The following is a 14925-nucleotide window of genomic DNA, read 5'->3' on the forward strand; positions in this document are numbered from 1 at the left end:
CATTCAGATCAGACCGGTTTTGTCCCTGGACGATGGATTGGGGACACGATCTCCAATGTGGAACAAGCCATTTTAAATGCAGAAAAGTTTCACAAGCAACACTTTTTTTTTTTTCAATCTTAACTAGGACACTAGGTGCCCCTGACGTGTATCATTTATTCATAAAGCAAAGCAACACGTGACCACAAATCCATAATATTTATTAGGTTTTGAAATGAATTATTATATCGAAGGGCGTGTAGTGTAGTTGGTTATCGCGTTCGCTTTGCATGCGAAAGGTCTCCGGTTCGATTCCGGACTCGTCCATTTTTTTGCATTTTGTAAATCCATTCAGTATATAGTTGCAACATGTTTGTGCTTTTACAAATTTTTTTGCTACCATCATCAATATTATCTACAAGACATTTAATAATGAGTTAAGACGAATACAGGAAAACAAAGAAGTATTAAAAGTTACAGATTAGAAAAGGAAATTTAAAGGAACAAAAATTAGAGAATTAATGAATCAAAGCACGCAACCAGTAAATCAAACACTACGTTTTTTTTTTTTAAACAAAGCATAAGTATCAAACAAATAAACAAAAATAAAAGACCTATACTATTGAATGTGCCAAGAGATTCTGGAACCAAATCACGTCCTGAGGAGACCGTCGACGGCTGACATATCGCTGTTGGGACCGAAGCAACAATGAATGAATAAAAATCTATCAATCAATCAATCAATCAATCGAATTATAATAAATTAATCAAATGCATAAATAATGAACTAATTTTATTGATATATATACCGGTAGTATGATTGAAGGGTCGGGGCATACTTTTTTCGCGACCATTACACAGTTTTTAAGCCCAGGGGTTACGTTCGGCGCAGGTAAGGACAATGCCCGCGAGTTTTCATTCGAATGTGACAATATTGGCAAGAGCAAATGAGAATGATCCATAAGACTTATATGTGTACAGTCGTGTTTTGTAGGATGTTTTAAGTGAATGGCCATAAATTCACACAAATATACGAAATTTGTCTGTCTTGTTCCTGACAGCTAATGCCGGGGACCCATAGCGTGGAATATTGAATAAAATAATTAAAAGGTATTCTATACATTTTTCGGCTAGTTTTTAGTTTCACTGAAGAGTATAGCGAGGAAGTCTACGAATAACGTACGTCCATCTAATAACGGCTTTGGCAAAATTCGAAGCCAATACAACCGTGCATTCAAATTGAACAAAAATTACATGTTTTTATTGCAACCCTCATTCTGTGATCAAAATGGAATGCGGTTTATTATTTCTTCTATCAATACCAGCTTTAGGCACCATATACCAATATACTATATTACCCCGACCCCTTGCTACTCCTCACTCACGACCACTGGTATAATTTATGTGTACTTCCTTGGATCTTATTTGAACACGGGTGAGAATTAAAAAAAAAATATAAAAAAAAAATAGTTCAAATCTTGGAGCATTCTGATATTACTGAGCTATAATTAGGGATACATTTTGCTTAATATTGATTTGTTGCTGCAGGCTCAATTTAACCGTCACATTATTAGCAAGCTAGTAAGAGATTTGAGAGAAAACTACGGAAGAAGATAGTCTTCTTCCTATTAGACGTGGCATCTCATAAGAAGAGATTTCCTGTTTCAATGAAGAACTCATCAATGACAACGTATCACGCATTGTTTTCTTGAATTCACGCCCTGTTGATAGTTTGGCTTGGATGCCAACATTAGAATTAAGATCAGAGCGACTGACGCCATTGAGAGTGGTGAGTTCTAAAGGTAGTTGTTGAAGTAACGTCATAATTTGTCGTTATACTGTGTCATGTTAAAACTCCAACATGGTCCGTTTTACTATATTGTCTTCGAACTGTTTCAAATTCACTAATTGCCATCAAATATTAGAACCATTGTTTAAACATGTATGGCTTATAAAGGTTGAAAAGCCTTCGCCGGATGATTTTTTTTGGGTTCGGTTATTTGGTTTCATAATCACTGGAGTGCTCGAGTGATTAGGGGAAAATCTTGGCTAAGGTTAAAGACGTTAGTGCGGAATGATCGAGCACAAACTATCTGAACTGCGTTCAAGACTCAATTCAGCACCACGCATTTGCCCACTTGACGATTTCGTATTCAATTACTTGAACAACTTCATACTTTTTACGTTTATTGACTCACTCAAATAATTTTTGTCTTCGCCGTTAAGTTTTGCGGTTAGCGAAATGGTTTACGGGTGGGTAGGTAGGTAGGTAGTCGACTAGAAATGGTCTGCATTTTACTGCTGAAAGAGGGGCGCCGAATGTAGCCTACACTTTGGATATGCAGGAGAGTACACAATCGTCACAAATAAATTAAAATAGAAAAAGGGATTTTTTAGACCACCAAAAATTTACTGTAATTGACACGTCTTGCGTAAACATATGAAATAGGGATATTAATATAATGCAAAAATAAATTAAATGAATGACATAATACATAATACATAATGTATAAAAAAAAATTGTGGCGTCGAGCCTATTACCTCCCGATGATCTATAAACGCTAGTTCAATATATATATAAAAAAAGTAAAAAAAAAATAAAAATTACAATTCTCAAAAATATGGCAGTTTTTTTTTATGCTCCACCCTCCAAGGCTTGCATCTGCACTAATTCGTAATACTTGGATTTGTTGGCTAATAACTCTTGATGAGTTCCTGATTCCAAAACTTTGCCATTTTCAAATACATAAATCACGTCTGCCTTTTGAATGGTAGACAGTCTGTGCGCAATGGCGATTGTGGTTCGTCCGGCAGCAGCGTTATCAAGTGCCTCTTGAACAATTTTTTCCGATTCTGAGTCCAAAGCGGAAGTGGCTTCATCTAACAATAAAATCTTTGGTTCCCTAATCAACGCTCGCGCAATCGCAATACGCTGTTTTTGGCCACCAGACAGAAGCGAACCCTTGGATCCACATAAAGTCTCATATCCATCTGGAAGTGACATGATAAAGTCATGAATGTTAGCTTGCTTGCAAACATCGTAAATTTGCTCATCCGTGACTTCTTCAACTGAACCAAGCTGAATATTTTCCTTAATTGTGCCAGAATATAAAGTAGGCTCTTGAGACACGAGCGCAATCTGTTCTCGGTACCGGTTAATATTAAATTCCGAAATATCTTTGCCATCTAACAAAATTTCTCCTGCAAGAGGAGTATAAAAAGATTCCATCAATCCAATTGTTGTTGACTTTCCGCATCCAGAAGATCCTAAAAAAACATATTTAATTAATTTTAAAACCAAAGCTAATTTGTCCATATCTACTTACCGACAAGTGCCACATATTGACCAGGGTTGATAGTAAGATTTAATCCTCTCAAAACCGGAACTTGTGGCCGGGTAGGATATCTGAAATGAACATTTTTAAACTCGATCTTGCCCTTCACGTTCTCTGGAGTATCACCTTCTTCACTCCATGCATCTATTTGAGGTTGTAATTCCAACAAGTTCTTGATATTTTGGGTCGCCTGGTATGCTCTTCCCATATCTGGCGCGTATGAAAACATGATCCCAGCTGACTGAGCACCGAACACGAGTGACATGAACGTAACGTAAAACTGAAACAATGAATACTCACGACGATACAAGAATTTGGAACCATACCAAAACGCGAGCGCCATAATCAAATAAATGACTCCTTGAGCAACACCGTAAAGTCCAGCAGAATAATGAGTCGCAGGACGAGACGTGGTGACCTGATGTTCAAGCTCGGCATGATAATTTCGTAAAACATCTTCTTCCCTGGTAAGAGCCTGGACAGTTTTAATTCCAGTAGTGGCTTCACAGGCATACGTTGCAGAAGCCTCGTGGCTTTTCTTTGCTTTTTGCTGAAATTTCGCTAAAATGTAAAATCTGTAAAACCCAGCAGACAACAATATTGGCACTGTAGCAGTGGCTACCAAACCAAGATTCCATGCAACAATAAGCGCCAAAATTATAGACGAAAACACAATCATGACGGATGACATGATTTGTCCAAGCGTGGCTCCTGAAAGACCTTCAACTGCCTGAGCATCTCGAGACAATGTGCTGGTCAAGGAACCAACAGTATTTTCATCCTTATCAAAATAACTAATATCTTGTCGCAACATCTGTCGCAAGGTCATCAGTCTAATACGGCGAACAAGTTTTTGTCCAGCGTATGCAAACAAACTGAGCGAAATGAGAGCTGAGAAGAAAGAAGTTATGGCAATCATAAAAAACAAGCCAGAAAAAATTTCAACCTCATGCAGCATAAATTCGGGATCTTGGGGATACGCTCTGAAAGCTTCCAGGCATCGTCCATAAAATAAACCAAGGGAAGGATAAGATAAACCAAGTATTCCAGAAAAAAATGCTCCCAGCAGGTTATATTTATTCTCTGGTCCCGAAAGTTTAAGAATAAATGCAAGAGAGCTCCAAAAACCTGGTGTTTTCTCGGTTTCAAGATCTTCATAATCTCCAATGGCAATTGATGACACGGATTTTCCTGTTTTAGTTTTGTGAAGTTGTAAAAAATGTGCTTTTTCATCTTCCTCAGCAATGTCTGCTTTTTCATCCAAAATTGACTCGATCCCATCTGAATAAGACAAGCTACTACTACTAGACCCTTGTAGTGCGGCAATCATCTCTTCTTTTTGCTTATGAATCCTCTGAGCTTCGACCAACTCATAATATTCTCCCTTGAGCTCCAAAAGCTCATTATGATTTCCCATCTCAAGAATTTTACCTTTGCTCATGACAACAATATTGTCAGCATCCTTGACGGTCGATAATCTGTGGGCAATAACAATAGTGGTTCTATTTTTGGATGCCCGATCGAGAGCCTCTTGAACGATACCTTCCGACTTCGTGTCTAAAGCAGAGGTGGCCTCATCGAGCAACAAAATTTTGGGATTAGAAACAATCGCTCGAGCAATTGCAATTCTTTGCTTCTGACCACCGGACATCAAGAAACCGCGCTCGCCAACATTGGTGTCAAGTCCTTCGGGCATATTGTTAACAAAATCGGTCACGTTTGCCTGTTTGCAAGCTTCAAGAACAAGTTCTCGCTTTTCAATTTCGGAGGCATTTTCAAATGACGTGCCAATAAGTCCATGGGCAATGTTCTCGAAAATAGAACACGAGAAAAGTGTAGGTTCTTGCGATACAAGAGCGATCTGACGCCTAAGCCATTTAATGTTTAACGTAGTAATATCGACGCCGTCTAATAAAACTTCACCTTCGAGAGCCTTGTAGAATCGCTCGATAAGACCGATAATGGTAGACTTTCCAGATCCTGATGCGCCAACCAATGCAACAGTTGTTCCTGCCTTGATAGAAAGATTATAGTGCTCCAAAACAGTAACATTGGGACGCGAGGGATAAATGAACTTAATATTTTTCAATTCCATGTCTCCGCGGACTTCGGGCAGCTTCACACCAGTTGAAATAGATGAATCAATCGCGGGAGTTCTATCAATTGTCTGGAAAATCTTGGAAGATGCCGCAATACCGTTGGTAATCGATCGAACATGAGGAGAAATATTTGAAATCGCATAAGTACCTTGAACCATTGCCATCAAAACTGTGATAAGTTGTCCTACGTCGAGCTCATCACGAGCCAGGAACTTAGAACCCTGCCAAAATGCTAGTGAATCGTTGGTAAATACGCCAAGCCACATGGCACCTGTCATAACACCGGCTGCCATGCCAGCACGCATGGCCCATTTTTCGGAAACAGCAAGGTATCTATCGTATTTAACTGAAAGCCGATCTTGAATTCCAAAAGCTTGAACATTACGAACGCTTGAAAGAAGCTCTTCTGCGACACTACCGCCTGTTGATACGCCATTTAGCGCAAGCTTATAGTATTTTGTCATTTTTCCAGAGGAAATGAAAAAAGTAGTCAAGATAAAAGTCGCCACTGATACCATAATTCCTGTCAATTTAGGCGACCTATAAAAGCCAAGAGCGAAAGAAGCAAAAAAACTTGCACCGTTCGAAACAATAAATCCAACCTAAACATAATTAGAACTATTCAATCTATCCGGTACGGATAAAACCAAAACCAACCTTTTCTGAAATTGATTCTTGAATCAACAAAGTATCAGCAGAAATTCTGGTTGTAATCTCGCCGGAACCAAGTCTGTCGAAATAGCCAAGGTTTTGTTTAAGAGTTGCCTTAAGGTAGTTTTCACGAATACGTGCTGAGAGAACTTCTCCTCTATCTATGAAAATAAACATTTCAATGTAGGACAAGATCATATCACCTATAGCAAGGTAGACAAAGTACAAAGCTAACTGATTGACACGGCGAGTAAATTCCTCAGGAGAGATATAGTTTTCCATAAAACTGAAATACTCATAATCCTTGCCATCACTGTAAAGGTAATCTGTGGTGTTGTCCAGTGAAGTAATATTTTTGTCAAACAAAGTACCATTGTAATAATATTTATCTGAATACGTTCCGTTATAGTACATCTGATAAGTTGAAGGATCGTATCTGTAGTAGTCTGTAAACGTCTGAGCAATAAAACCAAAAATGAGCGTCATCAGAGGACGAGCACATCCTTCGATAATTCCGGAAGTAAGTGCGATAACAAGCAAGAACACATCCTTTGTTGTTACGTATCGAAATACGGAAAAGAAATTTGCTTTGAACTCTGGAACGACAACTTGGTCTCTTAAAATTTGGGCCTCCTTGGGAGGGAGAGACGAAAACTCATCTGCATATTTGGGAACTTCGATTGCCGTTGACGATTTCTCACTGCCGAGCAAAGGAGTCGTCTGTGTCGTGGAATTATTCCCACTCGAGACTGGTCCTTTCTCAGTCAACGACATTATTCAGGTGCACAATACAACCCAATAAACAGTGAAAAAGCAGAAAAATCAAAAAAAACAAAAATTTAAAAGAGTACCATTCATCTTTGCAGAGTATATATCGGAACTTCAGTTTTATTACATACACTAGTTACGATCAAGCGAAGCGTTTGTTGCCGGCGCCCCTAAACTTTGATAACGATAACACTTAGATACATACTACATTTTTGCTCATGCAGCTTCCATAGATGTATGTCCTTATAGTTGATTTTGTAATAATACAAAATTAACACAAATAAATTGTTTCCCTTACGTCTTTACAATTTTATGCGAACTGCGGTATAACAATGTTGGATGTGACGTAGTTATCGGTTGGGTACAAGTTGGGCCTCCGGCGACTGCTTTCGGGCGGCGGCGCTCAACTCCCGGAGACACTAATTTTTTTCTTGCGTGGGGAAATGATAAAAAACCGAGCCCATTTAAGTGAATCATCAACTGAAAGCATCGTAACGGCTTACTAGTAATATTGATTGATCTTGCCAATCCCAGACGCCATAAATGATTTTCATTGTCAAGTTTTCAACGTCATAAATGCTGTCACGTTATTGAAGCCCGCCCGCGCAAACAAGTGTATCAAATGTATATGCAGGCAATAAAATCTTATCTAAATAATGTAATTGGTCTACAACATAACAGGAATTTGCATTCACGTCAACTGGCCCTTCATAATTTTCTATCGAAATGGATTATCTGAGAAGCAAATCTACGCAAAAACTTCTTTTACTTTGAATTTAAACAAATATTTCCTTATAACGGAGGTACGATTAAATTGTCTAAAAACCGAATAAAATACTTTTCATCCTTCCCTTCTTAACACACGAGCCTGGCATTTCTAAACAAAATGCATTGCGAAAGAAAATATTAAACCGAAAAAAAATTCAAAACCAATTAATAACAAAAGCATAAAGCGCCACTCCATCAATGTACCTTAACAAACCACAGTCCAGCTAGCAAATTAAATAAGGATGCTGATGACTTTTAAAAATTAAGTGTAGATAAATAAAACTAATGGCACGATTCATAATTGATGGACATCTAGTAACGGTAGATCTCAGCCTTGTACGGACCTTCCTCAGCAATTCCGAGGTACTCAGACTGGATTGGGGTAAGCTTGGTAAGTCTAGCTCCAAGGTGATCAAGATGAAGACGAGCAACGGTCTCATCAAGAATTTTAGGAAGAACGTGAACACCAACTTCAAAAGGTCCAGACTTGGCAAACTCAACGTTGCTCTTTCTGAATTCCTCGTTGTTGGCGTTGAAGAGAGCAATCTGGGCAAGAACCTGGTTGGAGAAAGAGCATGACATGACAAAAGAGGAGTGACCAGTGGCACATCCAAGGTTGACGAGACGACCCTCAGCCAAAAGAATGACGTGTCGGCCGTTTTCAAGCAAAAATCTGTCAACCTGAGGCTTGATGTTAACAACGGACTTGGCATTAGCCTTAATCCAGGCAACGTCAATCTCGACGTCAAAGTGACCAATGTTGGAAACGATAGCGTCATTAGGCATCTTAAGGAAGTGCTCTCCAGTGATGATATCTCTGCAGCCAGTAGTGGTAACAAAAATCTGGCCAATCTCAGCAACCTCATCAAGAGGAGCAACCTGATAGCCAGAAACGGCAGCTTGCAGAGCATTGATAGGATCAACCTCAGTGACGATAACACGAGCACCCATAGAATGAAGAGCCATGGCACAACCCTTGCCGACATCTCCAAATCCAGCAACAACGGCGGTCTTGCCGGCAATCATCACATCGGTGGCGCGCTTAATACCGTCTACAAGAGATTCACGGCAACCGTACAAGTTATCAAACTTAGACTTTGTGACTGAGTCATTGACATTGATGGCAGGAACCTTGAGTTTGCCATCCTTCAACATCTTGTAAAGATGGTGGACACCAGTGGTGGTCTCTTCAGAAAGACCGTAGCAGCCCTCAAGAAGTTCAGGGTACTTTTCGTGAACAAGGGCGGTAAGATCACCACCGTCGTCAAGGATAAGATTAAGCTTCTTATTGTCCTTGAAGGAAACGAGCTGCTGCTCAATACACCACAGGTACTCCTCTTCGGTCTCACCCTTCCAGGCAAAAACTACACCGCCGTGTTAGCTTATTCAACATAACAAAAAAATCTATGGCTAATATTTAATATACCTGGAACACCAGCGGCAGCAATAGCTGCGGCAGCATGGTCTTGAGTGGAAAAAATGTTGCATGATGACCAAGTAACCTCAGCACCGAGATGGGTAAGAGTCTCGATCAGCACAGCGGTCTGAATAGTCATGTGAAGGCAGCCAGCAATTCTTGCACCCTTGAGAGGCTGAGAATCAGCATATTTCTTGCGGATGGCAGTCAAACCAGGCATTTCCTATAATTCATGTTTTAGCAACGGCGAGATAAACATGCAAAACCACTTCATCAATCTCAACCTACATTTTCAGCCAATTCAATTTCACGACGACCGAAAGCAGCAAGACCAATATCGGCAACTTTGTAAGAAGTAGCAGGAGCACTCATTTTTTCTTTTATCTAGATAATAAATATTATACGAAGAAATGGAAAAAAAGAAAGAGACTGGGTGCGTTTTAAATTAAATGAAAGTTTTTTTTTTTTTTTTTTTTTTTTTTCATTTGCCCCAAAGGGATGGGGCGCGATAACAATCCGTATTCAAAAAATATCAACGCTGGGTACAAAATATCAAACAAACGTGCCTGAAATGATAACTTTTTCTCTGGTTTTAACCCTTGATCCAAGACGATTCATGTCTTAGAATATGTAATATGTAACAATATGCTCTCAAGTCATAGACAGACATGGTCATACTAAATGGCCCATACCTCAGTATTGTGATTCTATTTTTTTTACAAACTACGCAGGTACATTGTAAGCGATGGCTAGTTGTCCAAATAGCACCACGACTCGTATTCGGGTGCTGACTCAAGCAGACTTTCACATGAAAGAAGCCCAACGAGGGCAATGGAGCAATGAGCGCGCACCATTGGCTACATTTTGTGCCCAACAAAAAACAATGAAAGTCCATTAGATTAATTTAGACTTGCTTCGGGCAGTTTTCTCAAATGACTCAACAGTTTTGCAATTTGCACGTGCAAGACTCATCATAATAGGTGTTTCATCTATCGTAATTGGAGCGGCACCTTAAGTGGACAAGTCAGCTTCATGTAATGTGTTCAAGTATCGTTTTTTTATTGGCAAGCTTATGTTTGATGCAACCACAGTACGTGAAGACATCACATATCCTGTGCCGGTTCTACGAAGATGCTTAAGCAATCCTAACCCATACGCGGGGAGAACTGCCATACGTGTTCTTAAGTATCTGAAATAAACATCAATGTTGCTACTGGTGTATGAGAAGCGAGGGAAAGTCGAGCCGGTGGCTTACTCGAATGTATCTTGAGAAAATTATGCCAGTGATATGAGAACCACTTCAGGGTTTATTGCGCGGATTGGTGGAACAGCTGTAACATGGAAATCAAAGAAATAGCCCGTCCTTAGCTCCACTGAAGCAGGTCGGGGTCGGGGCTTGCAGACTTTTTTCGTAAATTATTTGGAGAAAGGTTTGTGGAGAGCGCAGCCTTGGAAAATTATGGGACGAAGGCAAAATTTCTTGTGGTTAGAGGATAAGCTGACAGTTTTGAGACAGCTTTTAAGCTTGGCCGGGATCTACTGCTTCCAGCAAACTTTAAGGCGATTGACATGATCATTCCAATATTGCTGCCGTATAAACAAACCGTGGCATGTTTGGCAATTCAAGTGAAGAACCGCAAAAGTAATCGTTTGACGGAACCATTTAAGACTATGACGTTAAATATGTTCTCGCTAGCGGTAACTAAGGAAGGAATCTATGGGACAAGCAGCCCAAAGACATGGTTTGCTTTATTTTTGGGTTCAGACGTGGAATTAAATGGCAGCAAATTGAAACTTTGGGAGGAGACAGGAGCTAGAAATCCTAGCGTTGGGTTGGATACAAATTTGTTTTTATTCCTTACGAAGTGGAATGGCCATATGGACAATACAGAAGATATGTGATGTTGCTTAAGCGGTTTTTGTATTTGACAAGGCTGAAAAAAATGAAGCTGAAGGGTATGCGAAGAGTCTGATGTACCACTGTATCAGCAGGAGCGATTACGATGGGCCCAAGGTTCAAGGGAGACATGATTACTGTGGGTTTAGCGGTTTTCATATAGTTGGTTAGAATACCGAAAAATGATGATGGACAGTGCATACTATGGTAATTATATTTTCAACAGTCAAGCTCTACAAAGTGAACAAACATATCTATGATTGAACGCTAAAGAATGGCTTACTTATTGCCCAGCGTACACATACTATGAACACTAAAGAGAGAAGGACTAGTCTATATATATTTATCATTGTAAGGTGAGCTATCGTTACATAACAGAACCGATTGTTATGAACTAAAAACCCAGGTAAGTATTCCAAGACAGCGTAGGACAAGACAAGACGAGACCTCAGCATATATAGATGTTTGTGGACTAGAATCACACATATATTATAATAAAGTAATAAGCAAGATGTTTCATTGATTAAAAGAATCCTACAACGTAACGGGCTACCGCAAATATTTTGATTTTCCATTGAATACATGTACATTTTGATCAAGGATCACCACACCACATACTAACATCACATACAAAATAATAATCGTGAATCCTCCAGGTTTACCCGGCTTAAGTCCAACTGTAGATTTGATGGCCTAATCACTTTCTGGAATCAAATATACGTCAACCTATAGCAATTCTCGATGTGGAATAATGGATGATTCTGCGCTGCAGCAGGTGGGAACTAAATTTTTATATATTGTCATGGTTTTTTTTTATTAATTAGTTGACTTAGGCTCACAGCTTTGCATCCCAAGCAGATAATGCTGTACTCGCAGGACAACCTAGGGAAGCGATAGCTCTTTATAAATCAGCTGCCTCTAACTTCGAAAGGGCATTCTCACTCACAAATGATCCGGAAGGTCTAAAAATGCTAAAGATTTTGCACAACAAATACAATACCATTGCAGTACAGCTTCAAGGTAGTATTACTTTGAATCCGGAATTATTCAAACCTGCAAGAACGCCAACTTCCACCTCCATAGTAGTTTCAAATCCAGCAAATGGCAGTAATTTGGCAAATACGTTGGCTTCGGCCAGAGGGATACCAGTAGATGGTCATTATGTTTCAGTTACAAAGCAGTCTAGGAGGGGGGTCGATGAAAGCCGAACAGGCGGGGAAGATCCATTTAACAAATTTAGCGCGTCACTGGAGGCGAGCTTTAACAAGATTGGACAATCTTCGAATAAAACTTCCAGTTTGTTGGATTCACTTCGCCGTCAACATCCTGGGTTATTTGGAATCGACGGGCCGAATAGTCATAATAATAATAATAACACCATAGAATCTTTTTATGTTGTCCCAGGAAAGTTTGATACAGACGTGACAGAGAATAGTAATTTACTAGTTGACCTTTTAAAGCAAATTTCAGTCTATGAAAATTTGATTCGTCGACAACGCGACGTGATGAGATCTAATTTGGGAAAGCTTCGTCAAGAAGTCCACTCGCGTGAGACACGTACGGTTCGAGAATTTGAAAGCGAGATTGAACGATTAGTGGCTGAGAATGACAAGTTAAAGATTCAGAACGGTAGATTACGAAGCAGATGGGAAGGTTTGAAGGAAAGCGCGAAAAAGCGCATGACCGGTACGACAGTGGCTGATACGATAGCAGAAGAAGAAGAACAAAATGAAGGGTTACAAACAAAGTAGCATGGAATAATTTTTGGTTTTATCTGAAACCATTGGTGAATCTAAAATAAATAAATAAATAAATAATCGCTAGTCATATTTGTAATTGATCCCGCATGATTCTTTGTAAACCCCAGTTACAAATTCTATCCTTTGGTTAATGCCGGTAATAACTTTTTCTATCCATATTGATGCCTCAACGAACGTCATTTCTAGATGAGCTCCAGTGCCAATGTTAACGAAAATTCTTGCATTAGGCTCCACTTTTGCATATGTCAAAAAATCAGGCGCACTATCGAGCACAGGAGTTAATAGCTTAGTGCCTTTGTTTGGCTTTCCATTTTCAATCGCTATTGACCTTTCCTTTATCGTGGTTTCGACATACTGGGCCAATGTATTGCTATCTATTAGCATATATCACGATTGCTTGTTGACGATGACTTACTATTCTGATGCTAACTGCTGAAGACGGCTGATATATTGAGGTAATGCAGACACAGGTACCTTTGTGGACTCTTTCGACCAACAATTTATTAATGAATTGTTTAGAAAGCTGGTATTATTATCTTTTCCCATTTACTATAAATGTCGGTTGAATAAAAAAAGTGGTTGATTCAGTTCATTTTTTTCACACGATCAATCGTGCGGCTGTGTTCTCGTTTATAATAAATTTGGTCAATCATTTCAACCAATAACATGTAAAATACACATACATGCCTACTCATCAAGAAAGCTTAAGAGAAGGTCAATCTAATGGCAGTGGTAGAAACATTAATTTTACTGAAGAAACAACTAAAGTTTCACCTCTTGTCCTTGCAAGAAGATATGCGTCAAGGGCATTGATAAACCACCCACTACTCAATTTAAATGAATCTACAACAGTAATTGATTTTGGCTGCGGAACAGGTGCACTTTCTCATGCCATTGCAGCATATGCTGGCAGCATTATAGGCATAGACGTGTCGACTTCAAAAATCGAGAAATATAACCAAACGGCTACAGATCAAGGACTTGATCCATCAGAAATGAAAGGGATAGTTTGCGACATTTTAACAGAAAACTTTTATTTTAAAGCGGATATTGTTGTGTCGGCTATGACGTTTCATCATTTACCAGACATGAGGTCAACGGTTTCGGCATTGACAAGAGCGCTTTTGCCTAACGGCTTGATTGCGGTGGTTGATCTTCAGTATGATGAAAGAATATCTGCTGTGTTTGCCAATGCAAAAAAATTAAAAAAGGAGATCAATCACGCATCGAACTGCGCATGCGTAGTTCATCATGTTGGAGGAATCAAACCAGCAGAGCTAGAAGATGCATTCGAACGAGCAGGCTTTGTCGACATTGACTTACAACAGGCAGCATTCACAGTCAAAACCTTAATCCCCGAAAGGCTAGCAAGAGAATCTGGTCTTCAAAAAGATGATTTGCTTAACAACTCGACATCTACAGTTTGGATTGAACTTCCGTTTCTTGTTGCAGTGGCACGAAAGCCATGAAAAACAATGCATGATGTGTCATCAGGACGTTGGCCATAGATTAATTACACAGAATGATAACAGAGAACGCGTTTATAACTTTATTATTTCATTGCTACGGTAATATTTTTCATTCATATATATGTATATAGATATTATGTGCCGAGGAGAGTGAGAATTAGGACCGTCATAACGACGATCTCATTGTGTACAAGCCCCTTATTGTTTATTAAAGAATGGGCGGAAAAGTGGTACAAGTGCCTTGTGTATAGATGCATATACCTACACCGGTCACAGTTAAGCTATTGCGCCAGTTCATATTATTTCAATCAATGAGAAATATTATTTTAAAAGGCAATTGTTTAGGTAGTGTAAACAAGCGCACATAAGATGTACACTAAGCTAGCTAGGGTATGGGTAGAGAAATGGTTATGGTAGAATAGTGACTGTATTTATTATAAAAGGAACGTTTCCTCTATATGGCCAGTTCGTCATCCCAATTAAGACTAATTGGTTTGGCATACATGCTACGAATCCCCGCACCCTGTTACAGGTAGAATAATTTTTTAATAATAAATGTATTAATAAATTTCAACTCGTGGAGCTTGCACAGTTTCCAGGCGGAATTCGCCGTGGTGCCCGGATCCACTTTTTAATTTTAATTAGCGCTCGTGCTGATAACGATTACGGTGCCACTTCATTGCATTACTTTTTTCGATATGCAGTTCCTGTATTCGGGTACCGTCAATATATATGACCGAGCGCAGTACAGGTATATTGGCAGCATTCGTATGTACACGAAT

General features: G+C 39.3%; 6 protein-coding genes and 1 non-coding gene across 7 annotated transcripts; 4 read left to right on the forward strand and 3 right to left on the reverse strand.

Annotated features, from left to right (window-relative positions):
- Nucleotides 1-232: 232 nt before the first annotated feature.
- V1514DRAFT_t61 lies at nt 233-306 on the forward strand. The gene has a single exon. It is a non-coding gene; the product is annotated as a tRNA-Ala (tRNA).
- Nucleotides 307-2432: 2126 nt separating this feature from the next.
- On the reverse strand, nt 2433-6915 carry V1514DRAFT_332299 (P-loop containing nucleoside triphosphate hydrolase protein). Its single transcript, XM_066927831.1, has 3 exons — nt 6071-6915; nt 3306-6015; nt 2433-3246 (listed from the first exon to the last, which is right to left on the reverse strand). The coding sequence occupies exons 1-3, from the start codon at nt 6836-6838 to the stop codon at nt 2615-2617; spliced, it is 4110 nt and encodes a 1369-aa protein (XP_066782797.1). The 5' UTR covers nt 6839-6915; the 3' UTR covers nt 2433-2614.
- A 692-nt stretch (nt 6916-7607) lies between these two features.
- V1514DRAFT_332302 (Adenosylhomocysteinase) lies at nt 7608-9447 on the reverse strand. Its single transcript, XM_066927832.1, has 3 exons — nt 9306-9447; nt 9027-9240; nt 7608-8964 (listed from the first exon to the last, which is right to left on the reverse strand). The coding sequence occupies exons 1-3, from the start codon at nt 9387-9389 to the stop codon at nt 7913-7915; spliced, it is 1350 nt and encodes a 449-aa protein (XP_066782798.1). The 5' UTR covers nt 9390-9447; the 3' UTR covers nt 7608-7912.
- Nucleotides 9448-10035: 588 nt separating this feature from the next.
- V1514DRAFT_281816 (uncharacterized protein) lies at nt 10036-10215 on the forward strand (the record flags this gene model as incomplete). The annotated part of the gene is made up of 1 exon (XM_066925080.1): nt 10036-10215. A coding segment is annotated over one exon (180 nt), but the record flags the coding sequence as incomplete, so codon positions are not given.
- Nucleotides 10216-11635: 1420 nt separating this feature from the next.
- Nucleotides 11636-12754, forward strand: V1514DRAFT_332306 (uncharacterized protein). The gene is made up of 2 exons (XM_066927833.1): nt 11636-11689; nt 11748-12754. Exons 1-2 carry the CDS (start codon nt 11666-11668, stop codon nt 12663-12665), a joined length of 942 nt encoding a protein of 313 aa, XP_066782800.1. The 5' UTR covers nt 11636-11665; the 3' UTR covers nt 12666-12754.
- Nucleotides 12701-13312, reverse strand: V1514DRAFT_91866 (uncharacterized protein). Its single transcript, XM_066930181.1, has one exon. The coding sequence runs from the start codon at nt 13056-13058 to the stop codon at nt 12735-12737; it is 324 nt and encodes a 107-aa protein (XP_066782801.1). The 5' UTR covers nt 13059-13312; the 3' UTR covers nt 12701-12734.
- Nucleotides 13305-14570, forward strand: V1514DRAFT_332308 (S-adenosyl-L-methionine-dependent methyltransferase). Its single transcript, XM_066927834.1, has one exon. It carries the CDS (start codon nt 13358-13360, stop codon nt 14141-14143), a length of 786 nt encoding a protein of 261 aa, XP_066782802.1. The 5' UTR covers nt 13305-13357; the 3' UTR covers nt 14144-14570.
- The last annotated feature ends 355 nt before the right edge of the window (nt 14571-14925 follow it).

The sequence above is a fragment of the Lipomyces japonicus genome (assembly GCF_038497905.1).
Source record: "Lipomyces japonicus strain CBS 7319 unplaced genomic scaffold V1514scaffold_24, whole genome shotgun sequence".
NCBI lineage: Eukaryota > Fungi > Ascomycota > Lipomycetes > Lipomycetales > Lipomycetaceae > Lipomyces > Lipomyces japonicus.

Bases quoted from the DNA above. Each gene is read 5' to 3' on its own strand.
- V1514DRAFT_332299 (XM_066927831.1), bottom strand. From the start codon at position 6,838: ATGTCGTTGACTGAGAAAGGACCAGTCTCGAGTGGGAATAATTCCACG. The intron at 6,016-6,070 runs GTTGGTTTTGGT...AATTATGTTTAG, and splicing joins AAGAATCAATTTCAGAAAAG to GTTGGATTTATTGTTTCGAA. The intron at 3,247-3,305 runs GTAAGTAGATAT...ATGTTTTTTTAG, and splicing joins TCAATATGTGGCACTTGTCG to GATCTTCTGGATGCGGAAAG.
- V1514DRAFT_332302 (XM_066927832.1), bottom strand. From the start codon at position 9,389: ATGAGTGCTCCTGCTACTTCTTACAAAGTTGCCGATATTGGTCTTGCT. The intron at 9,241-9,305 runs GTAGGTTGAGAT...CATGAATTATAG, and splicing joins AAATTGAATTGGCTGAAAAT to GAAATGCCTGGTTTGACTGC. The intron at 8,965-9,026 runs GTATATTAAATA...ACGGCGGTGTAG, and splicing joins TGCTGCCGCTGGTGTTCCAG to TTTTTGCCTGGAAGGGTGAG.
- V1514DRAFT_332306 (XM_066927833.1), top strand. From the start codon at position 11,666: ATGGATGATTCTGCGCTGCAGCAG. The intron at 11,690-11,747 runs GTGGGAACTAAA...TAGTTGACTTAG, and splicing joins ATGATTCTGCGCTGCAGCAG to GCTCACAGCTTTGCATCCCA.
- V1514DRAFT_91866 (XM_066930181.1), bottom strand. From the start codon at position 13,058: ATGCTAATAGATAGCAATACATTGGCCCAGTATGTCGAAACCACGATA.
- V1514DRAFT_332308 (XM_066927834.1), top strand. From the start codon at position 13,358: ATGCCTACTCATCAAGAAAGCTTAAGAGAAGGTCAATCTAATGGCAGT.